The 22,373-nt window shown below is 44.4% G+C and overlaps 1 protein-coding gene across 1 annotated transcript in view; it reads right to left on the bottom strand.

Moving 5' to 3' along the window:
- Nucleotides 1–4,942: 4,942 nt before the first annotated feature.
- The window catches only part of LOC142582801 (venom allergen 5-like), a 32,244-nt gene continuing 14,813 nt past the window's right edge, over nt 4,943–22,373 (bottom strand). The window contains exons 3-9 of the mRNA XM_075692845.1: nt 20,130–20,217; nt 18,108–18,277; nt 15,593–15,699; nt 11,944–12,068; nt 9,876–10,019; nt 8,032–8,297; nt 4,943–6,581 (exon numbers count right to left, since the gene is read on the bottom strand). Coding sequence (XP_075548960.1) covers nt 6,492–6,581; nt 8,032–8,297; nt 9,876–10,019; nt 11,944–12,068; nt 15,593–15,699; nt 18,108–18,277; nt 20,130–20,217 — 990 coding nt within the window. The 3' untranslated portion in view covers nt 4,943–6,491. The remainder of the gene's footprint in view (nt 6,582–8,031; nt 8,298–9,875; nt 10,020–11,943; nt 12,069–15,592; nt 15,700–18,107; nt 18,278–20,129; nt 20,218–22,373) is intronic.

Here is a 22,373-nt window from a genome sequence, read left to right on the forward strand (position 1 = left end):
TCTATAAACTCGTTCACTGCGACAGCAACATCACGCCACAATGAAGACAGCCATCTTATTTACACTTGCTTGCTTTTTTCCAAAATGTTTGCGCTCATCCACTACAGTGACGCGGACAAAAACCCATTGACTGTAGGTCGGTTTGCTAAGGGGAAGGGGTGCGATCGCACAAGAATGCAGTAGTTCTGGCTAAAAAATAGAAAGGTTTTAGTATCATACTTAGGAGGTAATCATAATTGTGTGATAATGCAGAATGAGTAGTGTGGACTAGATAAATAAGTTCTGCCCCTTTTTTTTTTTAGAGGCATACAGCTCTACCCTGTATGACGAGGTAATGAGTGTTGAGGAATTCAAACTATGTACGCGGACAAATTTGAGCTCTCTCAGACTCCCACCGTCTAAGCAAGTGAAATTTATTTAGTTAAAATATGTAGCTTTACAGAACCTTTTATTCGCAGCTGTTTGACGGAAGACTTACACTAGTCACTTTTTTGTTGTTCGAGGCAATTCGACATTTTGCTAGCCGATTACATTTGATTCAGAAAATCATGATGCATAATGTTCATTTCAGTTTTTGTGTTATCAAGGTGAGGCGACGTTGTGGTCAATGTAAAAAAAATTCGAGAACTTGCGTAAATGTCGCACCTTTTTGTTTACATCATTCAGTAGGACAACGTCCATGCTTAATCTAGCCTAACCTACACGCCTGACCTGATTGCCACGTGGTATTTTAGATTACCTTCAAATATGAAGCCTCCTTACATATTCTTTTTCAGTTTAGCTTTTGTGTAAAACAATAATCAAGCGATAGGGGAGTAAGTATAGTTGTTTTGTTAAAGCTTCCTTGCTTTTCAGACTCGACGAGTCGTTTTGAAGGCGACAAAGTGCCACATACGAGATAGGAGCAATTTTATTTTCCCAATACATTTGAAGTACTGTTACATAGAACATTAGGTGGCTGTAAATCCTGCGAGCTACTGTGAAAACTACCTTGACATTTTCACGGTGATGTCGCTGCTGGCATTGACGTTGTCGATGCTCTCGAAGTTGTTTTTCACCAACTACCTTATTCTCGGTGCATTACCTTTTGTGAGTGTGTGCCGTGTTTTGTGCTTATCACCAGCATTGTCTGGTACGCCTCCTTTGTGCCGCCGACGCTGTTTTCCCGACCATTGCAACAAACAATTGCACGCATGCATACCGCCATCATGTCAAGAACAAGTTTTACGCGATGCGTGTAACGCAATTCTGATACACTACAGTACTGCTCGTTCTGGCCTCCGAACTACACACAGAGACACCACTGCTTTCAAATTATGCGTGGAGCTCAAAGCTTTGCACTAAATACCCAGCATCTACATAGGTCTGGTCTGGCGCTGTCCCCTCTATGTAATTTCTGCAAAGAACCTGAAACCATTGATAATTTGTTTATTAATCTGCCGCCGATTCACAATCCAGCAAAATAAATGCTTTGAAATTCCAGTCCGAAAATTAGGCAGTACTATAAACACTGAGAAATTTTTCTCCTTTGGGGCAACTACACTGGGTTTTAGCCACAGGAACATACGCAGGGCCATATGCGAGTTCCTTTATGACACAAGAAGAATAACTAGTTAATTTACCTAATTATTATATATTAATTCACAAGATTCTAACCAAACTGATTAAAATTTATTTCCTCCTAGCTTGCTTTCACTTCAAAAACACGTTTTCCTGGCACCGTTTCCTTTTTAACCGCCAGCTTCTTGGCCAATCCTCCGTAGTGGGTATGCACCAAGGTATAGGAAGCAAGCCAGCAAATACCCAGCACTATTGCTGCGCGACAGCTTATAGGCTATGCAGGTTTATCAGTAGAAACGCATCAAATTGCTACGTCGTCACACGGTACAACAATGTATTTAATACCGAGAACTTAGGACACAGATCTTTCTTCAAGCTTCTATGGAGAAAATCCCAAAATAAAACGACATCTTTACAGTCAATAAAACAGTGTTCAATAGTTTCAGGCTCGCTACAAAGGCGACAGTCAATTGACGCAAGCAAAATATTCTTTTACCCATGTCATGGTCTAGCTGGAAATGTTCGAGTGTGTAATTTGTAAAAAAGTGTGGAAGGGGAAAGTGACATTTTGTAAACTCTTGCAAGGTACATCATGTCCTAGCAATACGATGTATGGTGACCGACAAAACGACGGAGGGTACAGTACCGACAATAAATATTCGTAAAACTTTTTTTCGAGACACAAAGAACAAGTAATATTTAGAAAAACGAGCACACAAAGCAGGCAAGTATTTTCTTTCTCTTCACGTAGCGGCACATGGAAGCTGGGGATGGATGACGAGGTGAGCTAACGACTGCGTGAATAGTCATTTCGTGTGGAAAAATTTAATTATGGGGTTTTACGTGCCAAAACTACCATCCGATTATGAGGTACGCCGTAGTCAGGAACTCCGGAAATTTGGACCACCTGGGGTTTTAATGTGCACCTAAATCTAAGTACACAGATGTTATCGCATTTCGCCCCCATCAAAATGCGGCCGCCATGGCCGGGATTCGATCCTGCAACCTTGAGCTTAGTAGCCCAAGTTTTGTTTTATATTAGATTACAACGGTCGTCGGCAGTGTAAAGGAATGGAGGAACAAGGCAAACCCAATTTAGAGGACATACCTGCTGTATCAGCAAAACGCTCGTGTGGTAGGGTGCACGTTAATGAATCTCAGGTGGTCAAAATTATTAGGGGCCCTCCACTATGGCGTACGTCAAAGTCCGTGTTTTTTTTGCAGCCCCAGGTTAGACCCCACAATTTAATTTTATTTATGCACACTTCTCTTGAATTTACTTTCAGCAGTTTGAGCTGCAGAACTGACAAGTGCGGGTGATTTGCTTGCGGTAGATTGGTAAATGCTTTCGAATGAGGGCTGTGTACTAAGGGAGAAATCGGTCGAAAAATAAATGTTTATTGCTTCTCAGCCAGTAATTTAGCGTCATTTCTTGGTAGTGGCTGCTCTACTAATTTTTACGCATTTAGTTAAATTATGCTGTAGCACACTAATAGACTCACATATATTGCAATTAGTTTTTTCGAAATCGGCATTGTGGATATATTTTATCTGATGAAACTAATTTAGCTAGGGCTTTTTAAAGATCCAGCTTGCATATTAGATCTTCTGCGCGATGATTAATGAGGCTATCTTTATGTGGTGATGTCGAAGTCAAGATTGTTCCGATTTCATTTGTTCTATATGCATTTGCTTGTGTGAACATTTTTTACTAGTAAGTTTGCTTTCGCGTGTGTGCTGAATACCTTGCCGTTTATTAAGGGGATGCATTCGATATCAATCTCCCTTTTTGTAATTTGCTTAAAATAATCACGAAGTACTTTTCTAGCAAAGTTCATAGATATTGTTCAATTTGAGCGTAGCAAATAGTTTTTTTTCACTGTTCTAATTGGCTACAATGTCCAGGTGATGCGCTGTTTTATAATTTATTGCTCTGCACTGTACTGACAATAAAAAAACTGAGCACGTGACAGTGATCCCCCGATTTTCAAAAAGCAATTTGTTAGTATTTAATGCTAATACCCCTAGAAATCACAATGTGCAAATAACTTATTTCTTTAGATATCTGCATTTCAGAAGGAAAAGAAAGCCTCTGCGTACGACACGGTGTAAGTTCAGAAGAAAGAGATCCCGGCTGAACCCATGTCATGGTGAGTGTGGATGCTATAATGCGATGAACGTTCACTAAATGTAATGGCAAACCATACTGCCACCGCGGCAAGACGTCATGTATGCAGCTTTTATACAGCGAGGCTTTACTCTGGTCAGGCTGCGCCGTTTAGAGTTCCACGACAGTGTCCGCGCGTGGCAGATCTGTGAAAAATATATTCCAGCAAGATTGTGCCAATATATGTATGGCAGAGGTTCGATTCCGCCCAGCACCGGATAAATTTTACAGAATTCGTTATCACTGAACAGTGACATGTGCCCAATGACCCAAGCAGGCTTGAATGATTGAAGCAGAGACAGACACATACATACAACATACATGCATATACAACATACACTACACACCATTCACAACATTTCACACACACACAACATGGAGAACATACATACACAACATACACATATGCACACAAATGAACATACAAAATACACACATACACTACATACATCCACACAACATACAACATAAACAACACACACAGACATACACACATCCATCATGTTATCGCCTCAAGTGCATAGCTCTGCCGAAGCCTTCGCCACCTCTTCGCTTCGTCCATTGAGGCACTACGCATTCGCACATCACCGGCCTCAATAACAGCAAAGGATATAAGTATAGACTGCGTCCCAATAGCCATTGCTCGCCATACTGCCCACTCGACCACAATTGCAGCGGGTTCACGGATCGCCGGACCGTAGCCACGGCTGCTGCTTTAAGACTGCTGAAATGCATTTTTCGCTCGTAATGTCTTCAAAAAATGAACCAACACACGTTGGTATTCTGTGCCGGATAGATATACATATACATACATATATACATACATATACATATACATATATATACATATACATATACATATATATACATATACATATACATATATATACATATACATATACATATATATACATATACATATACATATATATACATATACATATATATACATATACATATACATATATATACATATACATATACATATATATACATATACATATACATATACATATATATACATATACATATATATATACATATACATATATACATATACATATATACATATACATATACAGTACGCAAAAATATAGATAGATACCGGAAAGTGCGCAAGTATCCTAAGAATGGTAATCCCATTAAAATCTGATATACTAAAGTTTTAATTTTGAAAGCAATATTTACGTTAGAGAAACACAATAAGCGGAGCCGTAAGAAATTCAAACCATTTATTGCACATTGTATGAACATTGCAAGGCATCACTTTCATACCAATACATTGCAATGAAGATCTGAATGTTTCTAAAATATGACCATATGAGTGCGCTGACGATATGTAAAATATATATCCTCTGATGTTGTAAAATGTTATACATGCACAAAAAACAATGAACACTTTGTCAAAAAAAAAGGGGCATTGCGAATAAAATACGTTTTCGCGAGGATCCATTGCTATAAAAACGTAAACGTAATATATACATGGATAACAAGAATAGCATCACTAGTGTCTGTCTGAAGCACCCATCTGTGCTCGTTAAACGCGCCAATTCAGCTTTCCGCACACGCAAGCTTGACGAGCATTAGAGAAGCGACACTGGAAAGCGATAGCCGAATAACGATAATGAACAGCATCAAAACGCTGTCGCTCTCATTAGAAATACCGGTTAACGTGCTCAGGGAAGCTGCAAGTCAATATAAATCCGCGCATGCATCTGCGGGAGCTAAAGCAAAGTGTGAAAAATTCAATTGGCGCAAGCTCTCACGGTACATTAAAAGCAATTTTTGGATCCTCCTACGACGGCAAGTCTGAAAACTGTGGTAAAGAACACTTGTTTTATAAAGAAAGCACCAAATGTTTTGTCAAGGTGAATAGGCAACAGAACTGGATTTTTTACAGAGTTCTGACCAATTGTTTTAAGTAACATCGCACAACACAAATTGGCAACAGACGACGGCACAACATACAATGCTGTTGACACGCACAAAACATTGTGACTGTGCAAAAAAAAAATGCTTTGCCTATGCACCGCAAATGTAAACGGTGATCGATTGATTCTGTAGGCTGTATAAGACATGCCCGACCGCAACAGACAGCGGCCCTTCTTTTAATGCGCTATAACTTGCTTCAGGTAAGCAACGGCTGAAGTATATTAAGCCAAGTTACTGAAATCAAGCTAACAGTGTGCGCAGTGGTGCACGTTAGAAGCGGAAGGATACGACCAAGGAAGCTACACGCTTCGGTTTCACCATCATCATCGTCATCACCACCACCATCAGTCTATTTTATGTACACTGGAGGACATAAAATAAGTACGCTGTAGTTCAGCCTACTTGTCCGAAACTATTGGAAGTGGTTAAAATTGAAATGAATAACGAGAATGGTGTCATGAAACAATAGACAAGCCTCATGAATTTATCAGTGTCGCAAACATCACAGTACAATTACACGAACACAAATGTAACAGAACAAAAATTACGTGCACAGAAGAATGAGACCACGCCACTAAAGAAAGTGACAAGAGAGCGGAGCCTCAAAACTGCTCCACGTAACATGCTGCGTCAGACACACAATCTCACCATAGGTTGTGATCCAGCAAATGAGCAGGCTCACAGAACACCTCGAGTTAGGCAATTCGATACCCGGCTCATGCAGCGTGCACATCACGTAGCACGTACACAAGCCAAGAGTAGTTGTAAAACACGTTTTGTCCAACATAAAACAGCGTGCAGCTCAAATGGCACCACAACATCCTTAGAAGGCTTACGAACAGGGTCCTTGATTTACGACGAGCTTGTAGAGGCTGAAGTACTGAGCAGAGCTGTTCGCTGGAACTGAGTAGGAGAAGCCAACCTACGAAAGGGGACAAACACAGCACATTGCGTAAGCTCCTAGCTGGAACACAGATTTTATTTCTTTTCCTGGCGCAAAGCAACCGCTGGTCGGCAGGAAGCGCTTCAAAGGGCTTCTTAATACGTTGCTAGAGGTGTACGCAATAATAACTCATTATCCGGTAGAGCGTAATATCCGATAACTCTTGCGGCAGCGGTATAGGTTAGATAAAAAGCTGAACAAGTTACAGAAAAGCCGCTAAATAAGATTAAGACAGGCTGCATCGATAAATTACAGTCCTGTGACGCCGAAAATGTCAATGTTACATTGCGCACCGACTTGATAAGCTATGCAAGACGAAAGAATGATAGACTGGTGGCGCCACTATCTAATGATTTCCGCGCTTGACCCTGTGACGTCATGGACGTCGACAGCATCTGCTCGGGACCAGTTAAGGAGTCGCGATGAATAAGAATACTATTGCATTCTAAAGGTACCAGATACTCAACTGACCGAGTTTTGAGTATTTCATCTGCATAAAGCTACGCAAATGAGCGAAAATATCTTAAAGTTCGTGACGTCCATTTGCGCACCGACTTGATAAGCTATGCAAGACGAAAGAATGATAGACGGATGGCGCCACTATCTAATGATTTCCGCGCTTGACCCTGTGACGTCATGGACGTCGACAGCATCTGCTCGGGACCAGTTAAGGAGTCGCGATGAACAAGAATACTATTGCATTCTAAAGGTACCAGATACTCAACTGACCGAGTTTTGAGTATTTCATCTGCATAAAGCTACGCAAATGAGCGAAAATATCTTAAAGTTCGTGACGTCACATAGACGGCAGGCGCCAGGGTTCTAGCGTGAAATTCAATGAAGCAAACTTTGGCCTCCACTTTCTCATACAGTGGACAAGTTTCTTCCAGTAAATAAATAAAGCCAGAGTCTTCAAAAAATGATTTCGCTGATATAATCTGATTTTCCTTTACTCTTTAGGCTACCGGATACGTCAGAAAGAAAGGCTGATTTCACTACATTATCGTTCTACGACTTCGCTTTGGTTTCGTTTCCTGGAAGGCGACCCTATCCGAGCGAGTCGGATAGAGAGCTAAAACGTCACGGTGTTCGGTACCCGAGCGACCACCTTGTTCATCATGACACATAGACTTGCTGGGAAACGAAACCAGAAGTGTTTCGTAGGAAGCTATTACGGAAAATTATTTCTGTGATAATACACGCATTGGAGCAAGTTTTATGAAAGAAAAAAAGTCCTCTGTACCTGTCATCTTTCTCCCAGGTGCATAACAACAAAGCTATTACAGTAAACTGTCTAGGGTTACTATTTATGTTTGCCAGTATATTTTGTAAGGTTTCGAGGCCTGGGACCTTATATATATACAGAAAAAAAAATAGAAGTGAGAAAATATTATGTCGGCACTGCTTTGAATATCCGTGTGGTACCTACCTGGACGGGTATGCGAAAATCCAGGGAGAAGGAGTACATCTGGTAGCCCGTGTAGTCGCCGCCAATTTCGGCGTCGATCTGGAAATACTGCAGCGCTGGCGACGTCAGCAGAAGTCGCAGCGAGCCGTCCGCATTGTTGCCCGCCATGCTCGGGCCCTTGGCGTACTCTATGTTTATGCAGAACGGCGACTGCGGGCTCTTGATGATACGCTGGAACTTGACTTCGGCCCGCTTGCCGCCCTCGACCACGGTCTCCAGGTAGCCAGCTGCAAATACCAACGACCGTTAAGCGAAGCCCACACCGCGATGCTTACAAACTCCCGAAGGATAGAAAAGGCTGAGGAAGTTTCATATTTCGCAGGTTGTCCGTCGATAGGATTCAAGATTTTTCAGTTCTCCGAATTCCAATTGCGTGCTGGCGCGTATTGGAGCAAACGTTGGCCCGTAATCGGACGGTTATGAAATATCATAAATGTGACAATAGTATGTACAAATCGAAGAGGCGCGGTGCTTTTAGAGAAGTACATGTGAACATATAGTTGTTCGTCCTGTGTTGCTGTACGCGTTACACTACATGGAACGACCCCAGAGCAAACCTAAAAAAAAAAAAAATCCTGTTCGCATGGGCGTAACCTCATTATAAGGAATTTGTCTGCTTTTGTCTTAAAGGAACACTGAAGAGCATTCCTAAATCACTTTAGACGGATGAGGTATTGTTTGAAAGATCTAAAGCTCTACTTTTGTAAATTTCACGCTGATAGGTTTTGTATTAGAAAGAGAAATGAAGGTCGAAGTTTCATTTCTTTAGAGTTTAGCGCCGAAAACCCAGTGCCAATACGTGAACGTGACGTCACGTTTTTTTTTTCGTATTTGGGCCCGTTGTGACTGTGTAAAATTAAATTTATTTCTGGGATTTTACGCATGCCAGAACCGCGATACGAGTGCGAAGCACGCAATTGGGGGGGGGGGGGGAGGGGACTCCTGACTAATTTTGACCAACTGGGATTCCTCAGTGTAGACCTAATTCACGGTACGCCAACATTCTTGCATTCGGCTCTGATCGAAATGCGGTCGCCAGGGCCGGGATCGAACCAGCGACCTCCTGGTCAGCAGCGCAACGCTACAGCCACTAAGCTACGGGAGGTGGCTCAGTGAAGAAAGTTCTCAAACCTTGCTAAGTGAAGTCTTTTGGCTCATTCACAAAACAATGTATAGTTCATTTTTACTGACAAGAAATTAACTAGGGCTGAGCAGAACAACACCTAGGAGGTGCCCAGCAGACGCCGTTAAAATGTATGGCGGCGCGATGACCTGGTGAAAAGAAGGAGTGGTAGCTAAGCCACTCTTGATGCCGACATCTCTATATACACATACCGACATTAATACAGTCGTGGACCATCCCTTGTATACAAGGTGGGCTGCTCCTAGGACGCACATCTGCCACTCATCTGCTTCTGTGCCGCTAAGGTCTGGTTGGTAAAAAACGCAGGGCTTCTATTTTGAAAGCTAGTTTTGTTTTCTGTAAACTTGTACCATAATTTGAGGTGCCGACAGAGGACGGCCATATTATACCGAATAAGCAATGCCCGCACTAAAACACGCCGCAATACATAACAATGCCCACCTGTCTGTTGCTCCGCCATATGTATAGCCTGCCCAGCCGTCGCCATGTCTGTTTTAGGAGTCCTGAGCATGACTCAAAGTTTTGAAAAACATCGAGCGCAATTTAGTTCCGGGGTTTAATATCTTTGACCAAGTACAGGCGTTTGAGACAATGTTTTCCCCAGGTATAGCTCACCAATACATCTGGAATCAGACATGAAAGCATGTCTCAAAGAACGTACCACCAAACAACCGCTTCGTGTTGAAAGCGTCCGGAGGATCAGAGACCGTCTCGCACAATTCGGATGTATCGTTGTTGAAAAGGCACGCCCAGATAAGGTGCTTCTTGTCCACGGACGGTTTGGGACCGTCAGGAGTCGTTGGCTCTGGAAAAAAGTACAAGAACTCTCATGAACATTTTACCATGTAGATTTTACCGAGAAGCATGCCAAAATTGATGCGCTAAGAGGAGTTTGCACGTGCAAGCATTGAGTAGCTCATGTTTAGGTCTCGGGATCCCGAGGCGGAGACCTCTCACACTGGCTTGGCGGCAGCATAGAGTTGTTTTCGGTTTTATTTTTCTCGCATGGTTATGGAGTGGTGCACGACAACTGGTGGGACTCGCGTGGCTTCGGCGATTTCTCAATGACGTTGTCTTCAAGCAGGACATGATCAACAATGGCGGGAAATATACAAGAGCTAATGCCGCTCGAACTGAATATCACAAAGAAGCATTAGTGGCTTAGCGGCCACATTCTGTAGGCACAGCTTTATTCCCTGAACTTCGTCAAGCTGCAAAGCGTGCAAGTTGCTGCTACCCGCTGTTGAGCAACATGAAGAGCCTTGAATTTTCACCAGGGATACGCGTTCGCAACAAACCTGTGCAACGACAACGCTCTGTGAACCCCAGTTGAGTCACAATTTAACAGCACCATGCAGAGCAGTGCGTGCACATACACTATGTTGCAGTAATGCGTTGAAACCATGTATATATACTGAACGACATACAAGGAGAGGTAAAGTTGAAAGACTGAGATAAAGAGGTAGTGGGACGGCAAATTAGAGGGAAAATAAAAAAGTACAAATCTTGACTCCAGGCTACAAGAAAGACTTGCCCGCTATTCCTATTGCCTCTTCCATCTGTAGTCATCATCACTAATCCTGTCAGTCTTTCTTTCCCTCTTGCTCCAGCGCAATGTAAGAATGTGCCTTAAGCTGGCCTCTGCTTTTCTTCTCACTAACGCTTCCCCCACTTTTTCTCCCTCTCTATCCAAAGAGATGATGCCAAAGAGCCACGAAAATAGGTAATAAAGGCGCTTTAATGTGGCTTCAATATGGCAAGGTTGTTCTGTCAAGTCTAGTATAAATTTGTCAATTTGCCAATTATGAGAACATGTGCAGTCGTCGACAAAAATTTACCGGACACGGACTCCACGACAAACGCAAATTTCTGCTCTTGTAAGGCGCGCTCTTTAAAGGTTGATTGCATAGATCAGAAGCACTATTACAGAATGAAACATTGAATTCGGGACTGTGTGTTCAAGCTTTGCGGGAATTCAGCCTTTCTTGCCAGTCACGCATTGTCCCGCAAGCTTTCTTGGCAAAGTGCATACCGATATAAATATGCTATGCGCAAGCTGTCGTTATCAAATGAGTGTACACTACGCATGCTCTCAGCGCGTTCTCTTCCGACGCTTTAGGCTTTCGGACGGGGAACGTAAATGGCTCCATCTGTCCGCAGCTGCAGCTAGAGTTTTTTTCGCACTAGTGCATGGGCCAAAAGAGAGAGAGATAGAGAGCAAGAGAGAGAGAGAAAACACTTGGACCATCGAGGTCGTTGCTCTTGAGGTCGAGTGGGTGGTGTCCTCATTCTAGGGCCAACAATTTATATCTATATCACGGCCGATGAAAACTGGAGCTTTGAGCGCCGCGAACGACTACATGAATTTGGCATGTGTTGGTTGCGCAATGCATGACATGCATTAATGGGGCTGCGAGGTTTCGTATTAAGCGAACGTTCTGTCATTGGAGGAAATATAATTACTATAGATAGTTTTAGATGAAGGTACACAAGCGTCCTGCATGCACAGTAACCCAAAGTCTGCTTGTACTCAAGTGGAACATGAGTCTCTTGTGCCCTCTAATCTAAAACTCTTTATTATCTGCCTCATTTCTTTACAAGTTACCTTTGCTGGAACAAGCAACACTAAGAACACATACGATGACGCATTCTTACTGAAAGTTTCATGCGTTTAGAAGCAAGCTCCTCCCGAACACGAAATACAGAGAGATTGCACTATGAGAACTCACTGCACAGTCCCTTGAAGCGTGTGTCAACGTTCTGTTCTTCACAAGAACTCCCACAGCAGGTTCCCTCGGGACAGTTGGAGCACGTGTCACCCTCCTCATACATCTCGCCGCCCACCATGTTTCCTCTGGATGAAAGACATAAGTCAAGCAAATGTAAGGCAAACTTTAAAGCGACTGCTCAAACGCTCAAGAGAGCTAGAATGATAAACCATACGTACAGCGTTTTTTCAGTTTCTAATACGCGAGAAGTTAAGGCCTAACATCTCTTTTGAATATTTTCACATCGATACCCAAAGAGCGATGACGGCATTCAGTTAAGTTCCACATTTCGCGGTTTCTTATTTCTTTTTACGACAACGATTTTACAATCCAGTGACTTTCTTTTAATTCTTCCGTGTAGAATCAACTATAGCCATGGCGGAGCAGTGGCTTCAGAATAATAATTATTTTATCAAGTACGTCATTCATTTTGTAATATTAGGCAAGCGCAAGCGAGTGCTCGCCCCCCCTCCCCCTCCCAAAAGCATACCTTGCAAAAATATTTGTGAACAAGTTCTAAGAAGTCTTTGTTGCCACCTTCATTACAAAGCTATCCATACACTCGCTCTGGAGTCGTCACAGCAAACACGTGCACATGTGCTGTTCGGTCGCTTCCTGGGGTGCAAAAACACAAATGGTTGTGGGCCACCTTAAACATTTCTATCCATAATCATAAGGTAAGGTTAGTTTCTTCTAGTGCGACGACAAGCAGTTCTTTTTGTCACCTTGCATTCGTTATTTTAAGAACGTGTTCGTCAACGTTATCATACTTAGCCGCGCGAAGTAATATCAGAGCAGGCGTGCGAGACAAGTCTCCTGCGTGCCCGAAACAAGGTGTAACATACATCCACACTCGCGTTAGCTGCCCGTGGTGCGAGTGTACATGCGGAGGAGGACAGAACAAAAACAAAGAGGCTGCCGCTTGCCTTCCTCTGTTTCCTTGTCTCCTGTTCATGCGCTGTCTGTCGCATGTGTTGGAGATGGCTAAATGCGTAGCACTTTATAAGAACACCTGCGCGGGAACACATCGCAGCATTTAATGCTGTGCTTACGCCTTCATCGCGGAGGATTAACGCTGACCGTTAATTGACCTATCCCTGTTTACAAACACGACGCCCGTACTCGACTGCACGGCGGACGGATTACGCTCTTACGTTCGTGCTCAGTGCTTATGATTTACTTCTCGTGCTACGTAACGCTGACTTATTTTACGAAAGCTGCAGCTCGTGGACACATCTTGTCGAGTCATGTTTAGAAAATACGTGTTTTAGAAGATTTTATCATCCTGGTCGACACCTTTTACAGGGTTAAGGAGATATTACAAGGCACAACGGTCAAGCAAATACTTATAGAAGATGAGAAGTAAAAAAAAAATGAAAGTGGGAAAGGAAGAAAGTGATATTCGGCCTAGTTCGAATGTAAACACCGCGCCGCGCCACTGGAGTATGCGTGCATGTAAGTCACGTGCATTTCGGATTGTTCGAACGAACACGTTACGCAATGCTACAGATACGAGAAGCGAAGGCAACAACGGTGCACTGGTTCTTTCTTTCGCACGTTCCTATTTTCCATCACGCAGTCTTGTGTGCTACAGGACGTCGACTTCTTAACATTCAGTGTCAGATATCACCTGACTATATTTCTCCAAAATGCATTCTACCCTACATTACTGGTTCGCACAAGATAAACTTATTTGTCCAATTCTATATTATGTAGTTATGGGCATTCCGACTCAACACTATGGCACTAAATGTATGCTCATTAGTGTGCCAGTATTCAGACCCACTCTCAGGTCTCCACAGGATTAGCATCAATTGAGACCTGTTTCTTTTGCTCATTGGTGAATACCATATTTGAACGTGATTCCATCACGTATCGAATCTGAAAGCTGTGCTAACGCTTACGGCAGTCTGCCACGCGAATGCAATTCAGTCGCCACTTGCTGTTAGGCCCGCTTACTCAATCATTTATACGCTTTGTTATTAAGGTGAAAGCCTTAGGTGTCTATGTTGCGTTGGCGGTGACCTTGGCGAAACTGTGCCGTGACGAAAAGTGGTCGACGCCGCAACGAGAAAATACTCGTGTCAGAAAATAATGTAATACTCGGATTGACGTCACATTTCTCAGGCAGGTTCCTGTGAACGAATTACATCGCTGCCATTGAAAATTAAATTTCGCAAGTTTCGGTCTGGGTGGGAATCGAAACAGGGCCTCCGGGGTTCAAGACGAGCACGCATCTCTGAAGCCACGTCTGCTCAACGGTTCGGGCTTACTCAATGTGTGCCTAGTGGCGTGCCTGATTGCACACGTTACGAGACAGCCATCTCGCCGACTAGTGCGAGCGTCACTGGGACGCGCGCGTGACGGTGCAGAAGAAGTGGCGCCACGTCATGAGCGCATAAAATGACGCGCGCTGACGTTCCGAGGTCTACAAAGGGTGCAGTGCTTTCGCGTTCGCACACGTAAGTAGTCCGAAGTGCCTGCCGAATTTTTATCTAGCAATTGCTGCCTCGCGCCAGGTGTTGTTTCACGGAAAAGTGTGAGCGAGCGCGCACTGTGCACTGACGTCGCAGAAGGAGCGGCGGATGTCGGCGGGGAGCACGCTCTTGCTTCTCGCTAGGACGGCCGCACAAGTATACGCCATTGCGAAAGAAGGAGCGTGCCGCTGTGCCTTAGTGAGGAGGCCGCCCTAATGCCACACGTGTATTTCCCATTGCGGCTCGTTAGGAGGAGGAGTAGATTTTAATGAAGAGAAAGGAGGAGAGGTCGGCCTGGAGAGCGTGTCTCTAGCCTGCTACTCCTCACTGGGGAAAGGGGAAGTGGGAAATACAGGGAAAGGTAGGTGGCGGGTGATTATGATATGGTACAATGAGATACTATATACACGTTGTCCAATATGCGGATGCGCACTGGAGACGCAATACACGTAAGAGTAATCTTGTCCATACAAAAAGTAATCTTGCCACAAAAAGTTATTGCGCAAACACATTTCGCACTGACTACACGTCTCACAGCTTCTAGAGGCGATCGTCTAAACCAGTCTCACTTAAAAAGTTCAAAAGTGCTTTTATGGCACGTTGGGCACAGTCAACACTCCTCCACGCGCCCAAAAGCTTTTCTTCTGAAAAGGGGCGGGAGTCGTTATGCCTTGCAAGAAGTATAGCCCCGATTACATAACTTCGTGTATCACCATATGTGCAGCAGGTTTTCGCTTTCTTGTGTTTCGAGAGTGTAACACCTGCAGAAATTTTTTTTTTCGTGGGAATATTTAATTGTACCTTGAAGCTACATTAAATAAGCATAGCGCTGAAGCCACGTCTGCTCCAGATCTGATCGGAGGTGCGCCTTGACAACCTTTAGAAACAGGAGGCGCATACAATACTCCGTTGAAACCACCTGACCTTCGCGCTCGTCACTCCTTTCAGAATAAGGCTGTCGTGTCCGAGTGATACACAAATCCACTCAAAACTCCGGAACGCACTAACTGCATATTTCCATGCGAGCAAGTAAAGTTACAATTCTCAGATTTCCATCTCATAGAATGCACACACAAATAACAACAACATATCGGGAAAACATATACGCCGTCAGTAACAATGCGTCCACTGACCCTGGCCCGTAGTCACAGGTGTAGAGAAGGTCGTAGAGGAATGGCGGCTCAGTAGAGGGGTAGCGCGTGTAGCCGCAGCCGATCTTCCACGTCGTCGCCCACACCATCTGCGACAGCACAAAATGAAACGGTGACAAGGCCTCAGGATGAGCAACACGTGTGTGTGCGCGTGTGAAAATTGACTGAAATGAGGTCCGGAGGGTCGACTTATTAAGCCAAGGCGGTGTGCTCCGGATTAATTTGAACCACCAGGGATTATTTCACGCGCCCTTCAATCGAAGTACAATGGACGCTTTTTTTTTATTATTTTGTCCCCATCGGAATGCGGTCGTCGTGGCCGGTAATCGAACCGGCGACCTCGTGCTCAGAAACGCACCGCTGTAGTCAATGAGCCACCGTAACAGGCGAGGCTTAAAATCAAAAACGCCCATGATAAGTACAACGAAATAAATACAAGGCAAGCAAACAACCAGGAGGTGAAAGTAAAATTAGACCAGTTCTCCCGAAATTGTGGCTCTGGATAGGGAGAAATAGATTTAAAAAGAGTCATCACAATCCTAAAATACAAAATTTAGAAGAATTGTGAATGTAACACAAGTTAACGAAAAATCTGGCAACATTATAATGAAAGATCACAATGTCGAAATTGTCGAGGATATGAAGTGTGGTGGTATTTTTTTTGTTGTTGTCCTCGACAGTGCGTGAAATATTTCAGAATTTTTTTTGTTAGCATGTTATCAGCTTGTACGGCCACGCTAATAAAATGAAAGCTGTACATCCAGAGTTCATCGTTGAGAGCAAATAAAAACAAAATATTTAATTAACATTGCGAGTAAGAGCCCCGGCGAACAAGAAGCTGGTGACGCCTGGCGTTAAAGGGACACTAAAGTGAAAAATTATTTCTTCTGCATCAGTAAATTACCGCTCTACAACACCAAAAACACCACTCTTACAACGATAAGACGTTTGGTAAGCTAGAAAAAGCGCAAGAACGAAATACGGGTGGCAACGCCTACTTAAGTTCCCGCACCTGGGCGCTGTGACGTCTTGGATTTGGATGTCGTCTTCTAGAGCCTACTAACTATATATAGTGGTACAGATTGACTAAATTGTGTTCTAAAGGAACCGAATATTAAACATGGCAAGTTTCGGCAACCTTTATTCAGCCAACGCGGCCCAAATGCGAAAACATACTTCGGAATTCCTGACGTCACGCTGACGTACCGGCGCTGTGGTTTCGGCACGAAATTCAAATACTGATACTTGGACCTTCATTTTCTCATCTAATAACCAAGCTATTTCTTTGAAATCACTGCCTGCAGGGTTCTCAAACAATGCTTCATTAGTCTACATTGATTTATTGTTTCGATTTAGTGTCCCTTTAAGAAGGGACTGCAAATGGCGCAGCTGTCTTTAGAAAACAACAGACCGGACAGACCGTTGAGTCTATAACTAGCCTTAGTGGAAAGAAAAAATCCATAGCACCCACGCGGTTGCCGGGTCCATGCACGCAAGGCTGCCGAATCTATCCATACCGAACAGCAAAGGTGGTGCCCTCGCGGTTGTCGATTTGTTTCTCAGATATTGCTCGAGAATTAGTTTCACGGACTCTACGGGGTGGACCCAACCAGCTACATAAACAGCACGCCGAGTCCGAGCGCCCCCTTGTTTACGAACACACAGCTGGTGCCGCACAACTGCCTTGGCGCGTCGGGGTCTGCAAGCGCTCTGCTCGGGGTTATGTCTAACACTCAGTAGATGGCGTCAGTGTTCTTGTCAGAAGGGTCGGCACAGCTATTCTATGATGCGCTCCGTTGACTCGACGACGAACGCCTTCCTCGGGCTGACGCGTGCATCAGGAAGCTCCCGTCATTCGTCGTTCGACAGCTAATCGCGCATGTTCACATTAATGAGACGTGCGCAAACAACCGCCACGCTAACAGGAGCAGGCGCGAGCCTGCTTGCTGAGGATTAACAGAGGACCCACCACCTTGTCAGTAATAATAATATTTGGGGTTTTACGTGCCAAAACCACTTTCTGATTATGAGGCACGCCGTAGTGGAGGACTCCGGAAATTTTGACCACCTGGGGTTCTTTAATGTGCACCTAAATCTAAACACACGGGTGTTTTTGCATTTCGCCCCCATCGAAATGCGGCCGCCGTGGCCACCACCTTGTCAGTGGCGTCGCACAACACGTGACAGCGTACATGAGGTCAACATCGCAGATGCACTATAGAAATGCCCACCATCACCACTTCCACAGCAACCCCTCCTATCACCTCTTCCAAACTCAAAGCTGAGTGGCTGACTCAAGCCACCACCTATCAGGACCAAGCTGACATGGAGGAATTAAGTCAGAAGCGCTGATGAATAACGCCTAGTGATAAAGTGTCATCTCCGTCTCCCAATAAATATGCACCGCACAAAATACTGTCTTTATGCAACATGGGTACGACACCGCACACTGAACTGAAACCATGGCATTTGTCCGCACGCTTGTGCATTTGCCTACCTGCGTGAAATGCCCCGTGGGAAGGTCGAACTGGAATGGGGAGCGCGAAGCGTTGGAGAAGAGGGACACCTCATCGTACCAGCGCCGCACGCAGCTTTCCCAGTCCGGCTGTGGATTGTATCTTGTCGTCCTGTCGAGGCAGAGGTTCTGGCCGACGGAGGGAAACTTCTCTGCAGATGTAAGAGCATTGAACGAATTGAAGAAGGACGAAAGAAATTCATTGTACCCCGGCAATAAAACTTTACCGATATCTCTTACGTCTTCATTCGCCTACACATCGCTTTTGTTACGAGTAGCTCTTCGTAGAAGCTTAATCTCGATCGGCCATTCTACGTGACATCTGGTCACAATGTCGTGCGGTAACATTTGCAAGCGAATCCCTTTTCGTTACAGAGTCCTAAATTTGCAATGACAGCATTTTCGCATGTTATAACAGCGTGTTAATATGTCCTCTTCAACAAAATAAGCGCTGCTACGAGCTGTATTTGCCCTGATGCGCGGCGCTTCGCATGAATGCAGGCAGGCAGGCATCAATGCTGTCATTTTTATCACCGACTGCATGAAAAAACTGATACATGAACCCATTGAACCCGAATGAGTGCGGATGAGGAGTATAATGCGCGTACACGATGAGCTAGCAAGCACTAGAACTGAAGAAGACGACGATCGCCGGGTTGGTTCTGGTTAACACTCGGTTTCGCGACATTATTGCACCCCGGCTACCTGTCTTGTGGGTTTGCAGTCCTGCACGGGGCATATCCTATGCAATTTGTTGTATTCCGAGGCCAACTCGTAACGTTTCCGATAGATTGCACAGGTATTGTGAACTATAGCCAAGGTACACGAAATAATGTAAGCGTATCTTAAACAAGTTAGTCTCTTTGGCAAATTCTAAAGTTGCCGGTGAATACAAGCTGCGGAATTGTTTTTTGATAAAAACATTTCTGGCCATTCATACTTCGACTGATCAGAAGGAATAAAAAGTAGACATGACATTGACAAGTCCGCCGTAAAGTTGGGGAATATTTACTTACTGGCTGTGCAGAAGCTGAATAAAAGAAAAAAAAAGTAGGCAGCAGGTCGCTATGAGACCCCAAGTTGTGCTACGAACTTAATTTCAAGCAGGAAGTTTTTTGAGAATATGTGTATAGGGAGCAGTTGCTGATTCTTCGATGTAGATTTATTTACACAGAGTCAGACTCTACACAGTTTCACTTTGCTAGACCCGGCTTGTGTGATCACTTCTACCCTTACCGACCTTCTTTCTTTCTCATTATTGTTATCAGTGTGAAACCAAAATGCCTAATGACAAGTTGATAAATTCTTGAAGCATGACATAATAGCATTCTGCCAACTCACGGAAACTGTGCGAGAGAAAAATAATACCACCGGTGGCTGATTTCCAAGTTAGTCGTCCTGAAGTTCGTTAAAATGAGACGGCTCTGTCAAGATTACGTAACCAGTAGATAAAAATGAGCTCCGCGTTAAGACAGCCGGCAATACTTCATAGGTGCCGTTATTCTGTGCACACATTTCCATTTTGTATATTCTATCACGTGGGACATTCGTATGGTGTGTTGCGAAACGACTACCATGAGCTGTGAGGGATAGAGGTAGGGTAGGGGGTAAAAGTGTTTGAGAAGTTGTACGTTCAAGCAGACTTTGTCCGACTCTTTCATCGAAGTCTAGAAAAACATCCGACGCAAGGCTTTCGTCCTGAGACGACGTTACAATAATGAGATGTTTGCCCGTACTTTCGCCATTGCTGCATCTTGGCGGGTAGTATTAATCTAAAGAGTACTAGCGCAACAGTGAGAAAAAAAGAAAAAAAAACATGTGCCTCGTCTCCTTCGTCCCTGTCTCGATATTGAGATATTGCTCTGTCGTCATGCACAAACGAGCCGAAACTGATCTCGTCAATATTGAGCTTTCAATCGGCAGTGACAGATTGCCTCTCTATGAATTGTTTTGCTCGTTGCGATTAGGCAACAGTGACAACGTTATATGTTTTCGCACACTTACCCAGCGATCTGCAAGACGGGCAGTCGTGTTCGAACTGGCACAGGTTCGCATGTGCCTGGGCTACACTCGCCAAGTCATCGTCCCACTCCTGGACAGAACACGGGAACATTTGTAGAAATTTCAGGCTCATGCATAGTCGTCCTGCAGAAGCGCTGTTGGCCGGGAAGCAAAAATTGGCGATAGGAAATCTGCAGCCAGTGGGAAAGCTGGTGCAACCTCTTATTCGAAGGCGTCACTTATCTTAGACCACCGCCTCTTGTACTCTGTAATTTCACAGAATAGCGTCTAAACAGAAGCAGAAGAAGAAAAACATTTGTCTAACAAGTTCCATAACGACAGAAAAGGACAGAAATGTTTTTTCGACAACAAGGTAGCATTCACATCCTAAATGTAATAGTTAATTTTGCATAAGCAGGAACCCATATATCAGTCGATCTTACGCAGTACACGATTTTATGCGGACAGAACTCAAATACGCATTAGCAAGTAACGAGCATTGGAGAGAGGAAACGTGTAAACACTGTTTACGATCGATGTGGTCATTAAACGTACAGCCGAGAATCAATAGAATCGCATTAGACGGAACCACCTTTTTTCGCTGTGTAGACGCGACGTGACAGGCTCGCTTTTCAACGTCACTTGGTATTTACCATCCCAGCTGCTCGCGCCGTAGTCGGCATCAAAGTTGGCACAGACGTCCGGAGGGGCGTTATTATTATTATTTTTTTGCCGGGAACCGCCGCCGTCTTACATGGCCACGAGGTCAACTTGAATCAAAGGGTTCCCACTTCTTGGTATGAAGTCACGCGCTTTGCCTTCAAGGCCGTGTACCTCGTGGGCCTCACCTGAAGACCTCACACGAAACCAATGTAGCATATGTGATTATGCTCGGGCGGAGCTCCGTTCTTTCCTTCGCAAATTCCTAGATCGATGTGCAGATTGGTGCATTTTTTAAGGGAACGCCTAAACTGCAGTTAAAGTGAACATAACAACGACAATTGTTGAACTTATAAGAAGGAACTCGTCATCCCCGCATCCATTCTTGCCACATCTCAGCTGCGATTGATAAGCGAGGTGCAACTGGATGTTCCCTTCAATAGCCGACCGTACTGTACTTGCGAGCATTCAAGAATCTTTTCTCACAGCTCAACCATAATAATAATATTTGGGGTTTTACGTGCTAAAACCACTTTCTGATTATGAGGCACGCCGTAGTGGAGGACTCCGGAAATTTTGACCACCTGGGGTTCTTTAACGTGCGCCTAAATCAACGCACACGGGTGTTTTCGCATTTCGCCCCCATCGAAATGCGGCTGCCGTGGCCGGGATTCGATCCCGCGACCTCGTGCTCAGCAGCCGAACACCATAGCCACTGAGCAACCACGGCGGGTAGCAGCTCAACCATCCACTTCAACTAGCACTTGTAGAATAACAAAACAAAGTATTAGGTAAGCTGTTCCCCTCGGTTGACAAGCCTGCTCACTAGATATTGATTCCCAGTGTCAGTTTCCCTGGAGTGCTTAGCGATCTCGTTGGGAATTCGCGTAAAGTGTCTGATGAAGAACGATTTATTGTGGAGAAACAGCGTTCTCACAATGTACAGGACCAAAAGAGTGGCAAATATCCATTGCACATTTACAACGCCTCCTTCCAATGCTAGGAATCTGCATCCACAGTAGTGTACGGGTGCTTAAGGTGAGCACGTTCCGTTCGCTCCCGTAAGAAGCGGTGCGTGTTCTTTGACAAGGGTGTTATGCAGTCTTTCCGGACCTAGAGAGCGATAACGGGAACGAATGTGCAAGCAAGAGTTGAGGCTCTCGGTTTTGCCGGTGCCCGCATTCCAAGGCTATCACTGACCGCTTCGCACTTCCGGGAAGAGCTCCAAGAACCTTCCCCCGTGTTTCTAACCAAGTTGCAGTGCGCCGTTACTGCAGTGATGGGTTGGAAACGCTGTGTGGTGTTCGTAGGCTCTTTGCGGAGAGTTCGAAGGTTGTTGCTAGAAACTTACATGCACAGACACTATGGTACGTTGCGCCCGCGCGCGTCATGTTAACCCCGAGGAAATAGACAGCGCACACTCTAAATTGATTAAGAGAGGCACAGCAAACCCTTGCATTAAGGTAGCACTGAGTAAGTTGTGTGAGCTTTGTCGGAAAAAGAAATAGCTTTTTTTTTTGCATGAAAGATTAAGATGGTGCTGATTTTGCAGATGTGCGACTTGTGTACGCGTGCCTACGCTGGAAT

Source organism: Dermacentor variabilis, chromosome 5, assembly GCF_050947875.1.
Source record: "Dermacentor variabilis isolate Ectoservices chromosome 5, ASM5094787v1, whole genome shotgun sequence".
Classification (NCBI taxonomy): Eukaryota; Metazoa; Arthropoda; class Arachnida; order Ixodida; family Ixodidae; genus Dermacentor; species Dermacentor variabilis.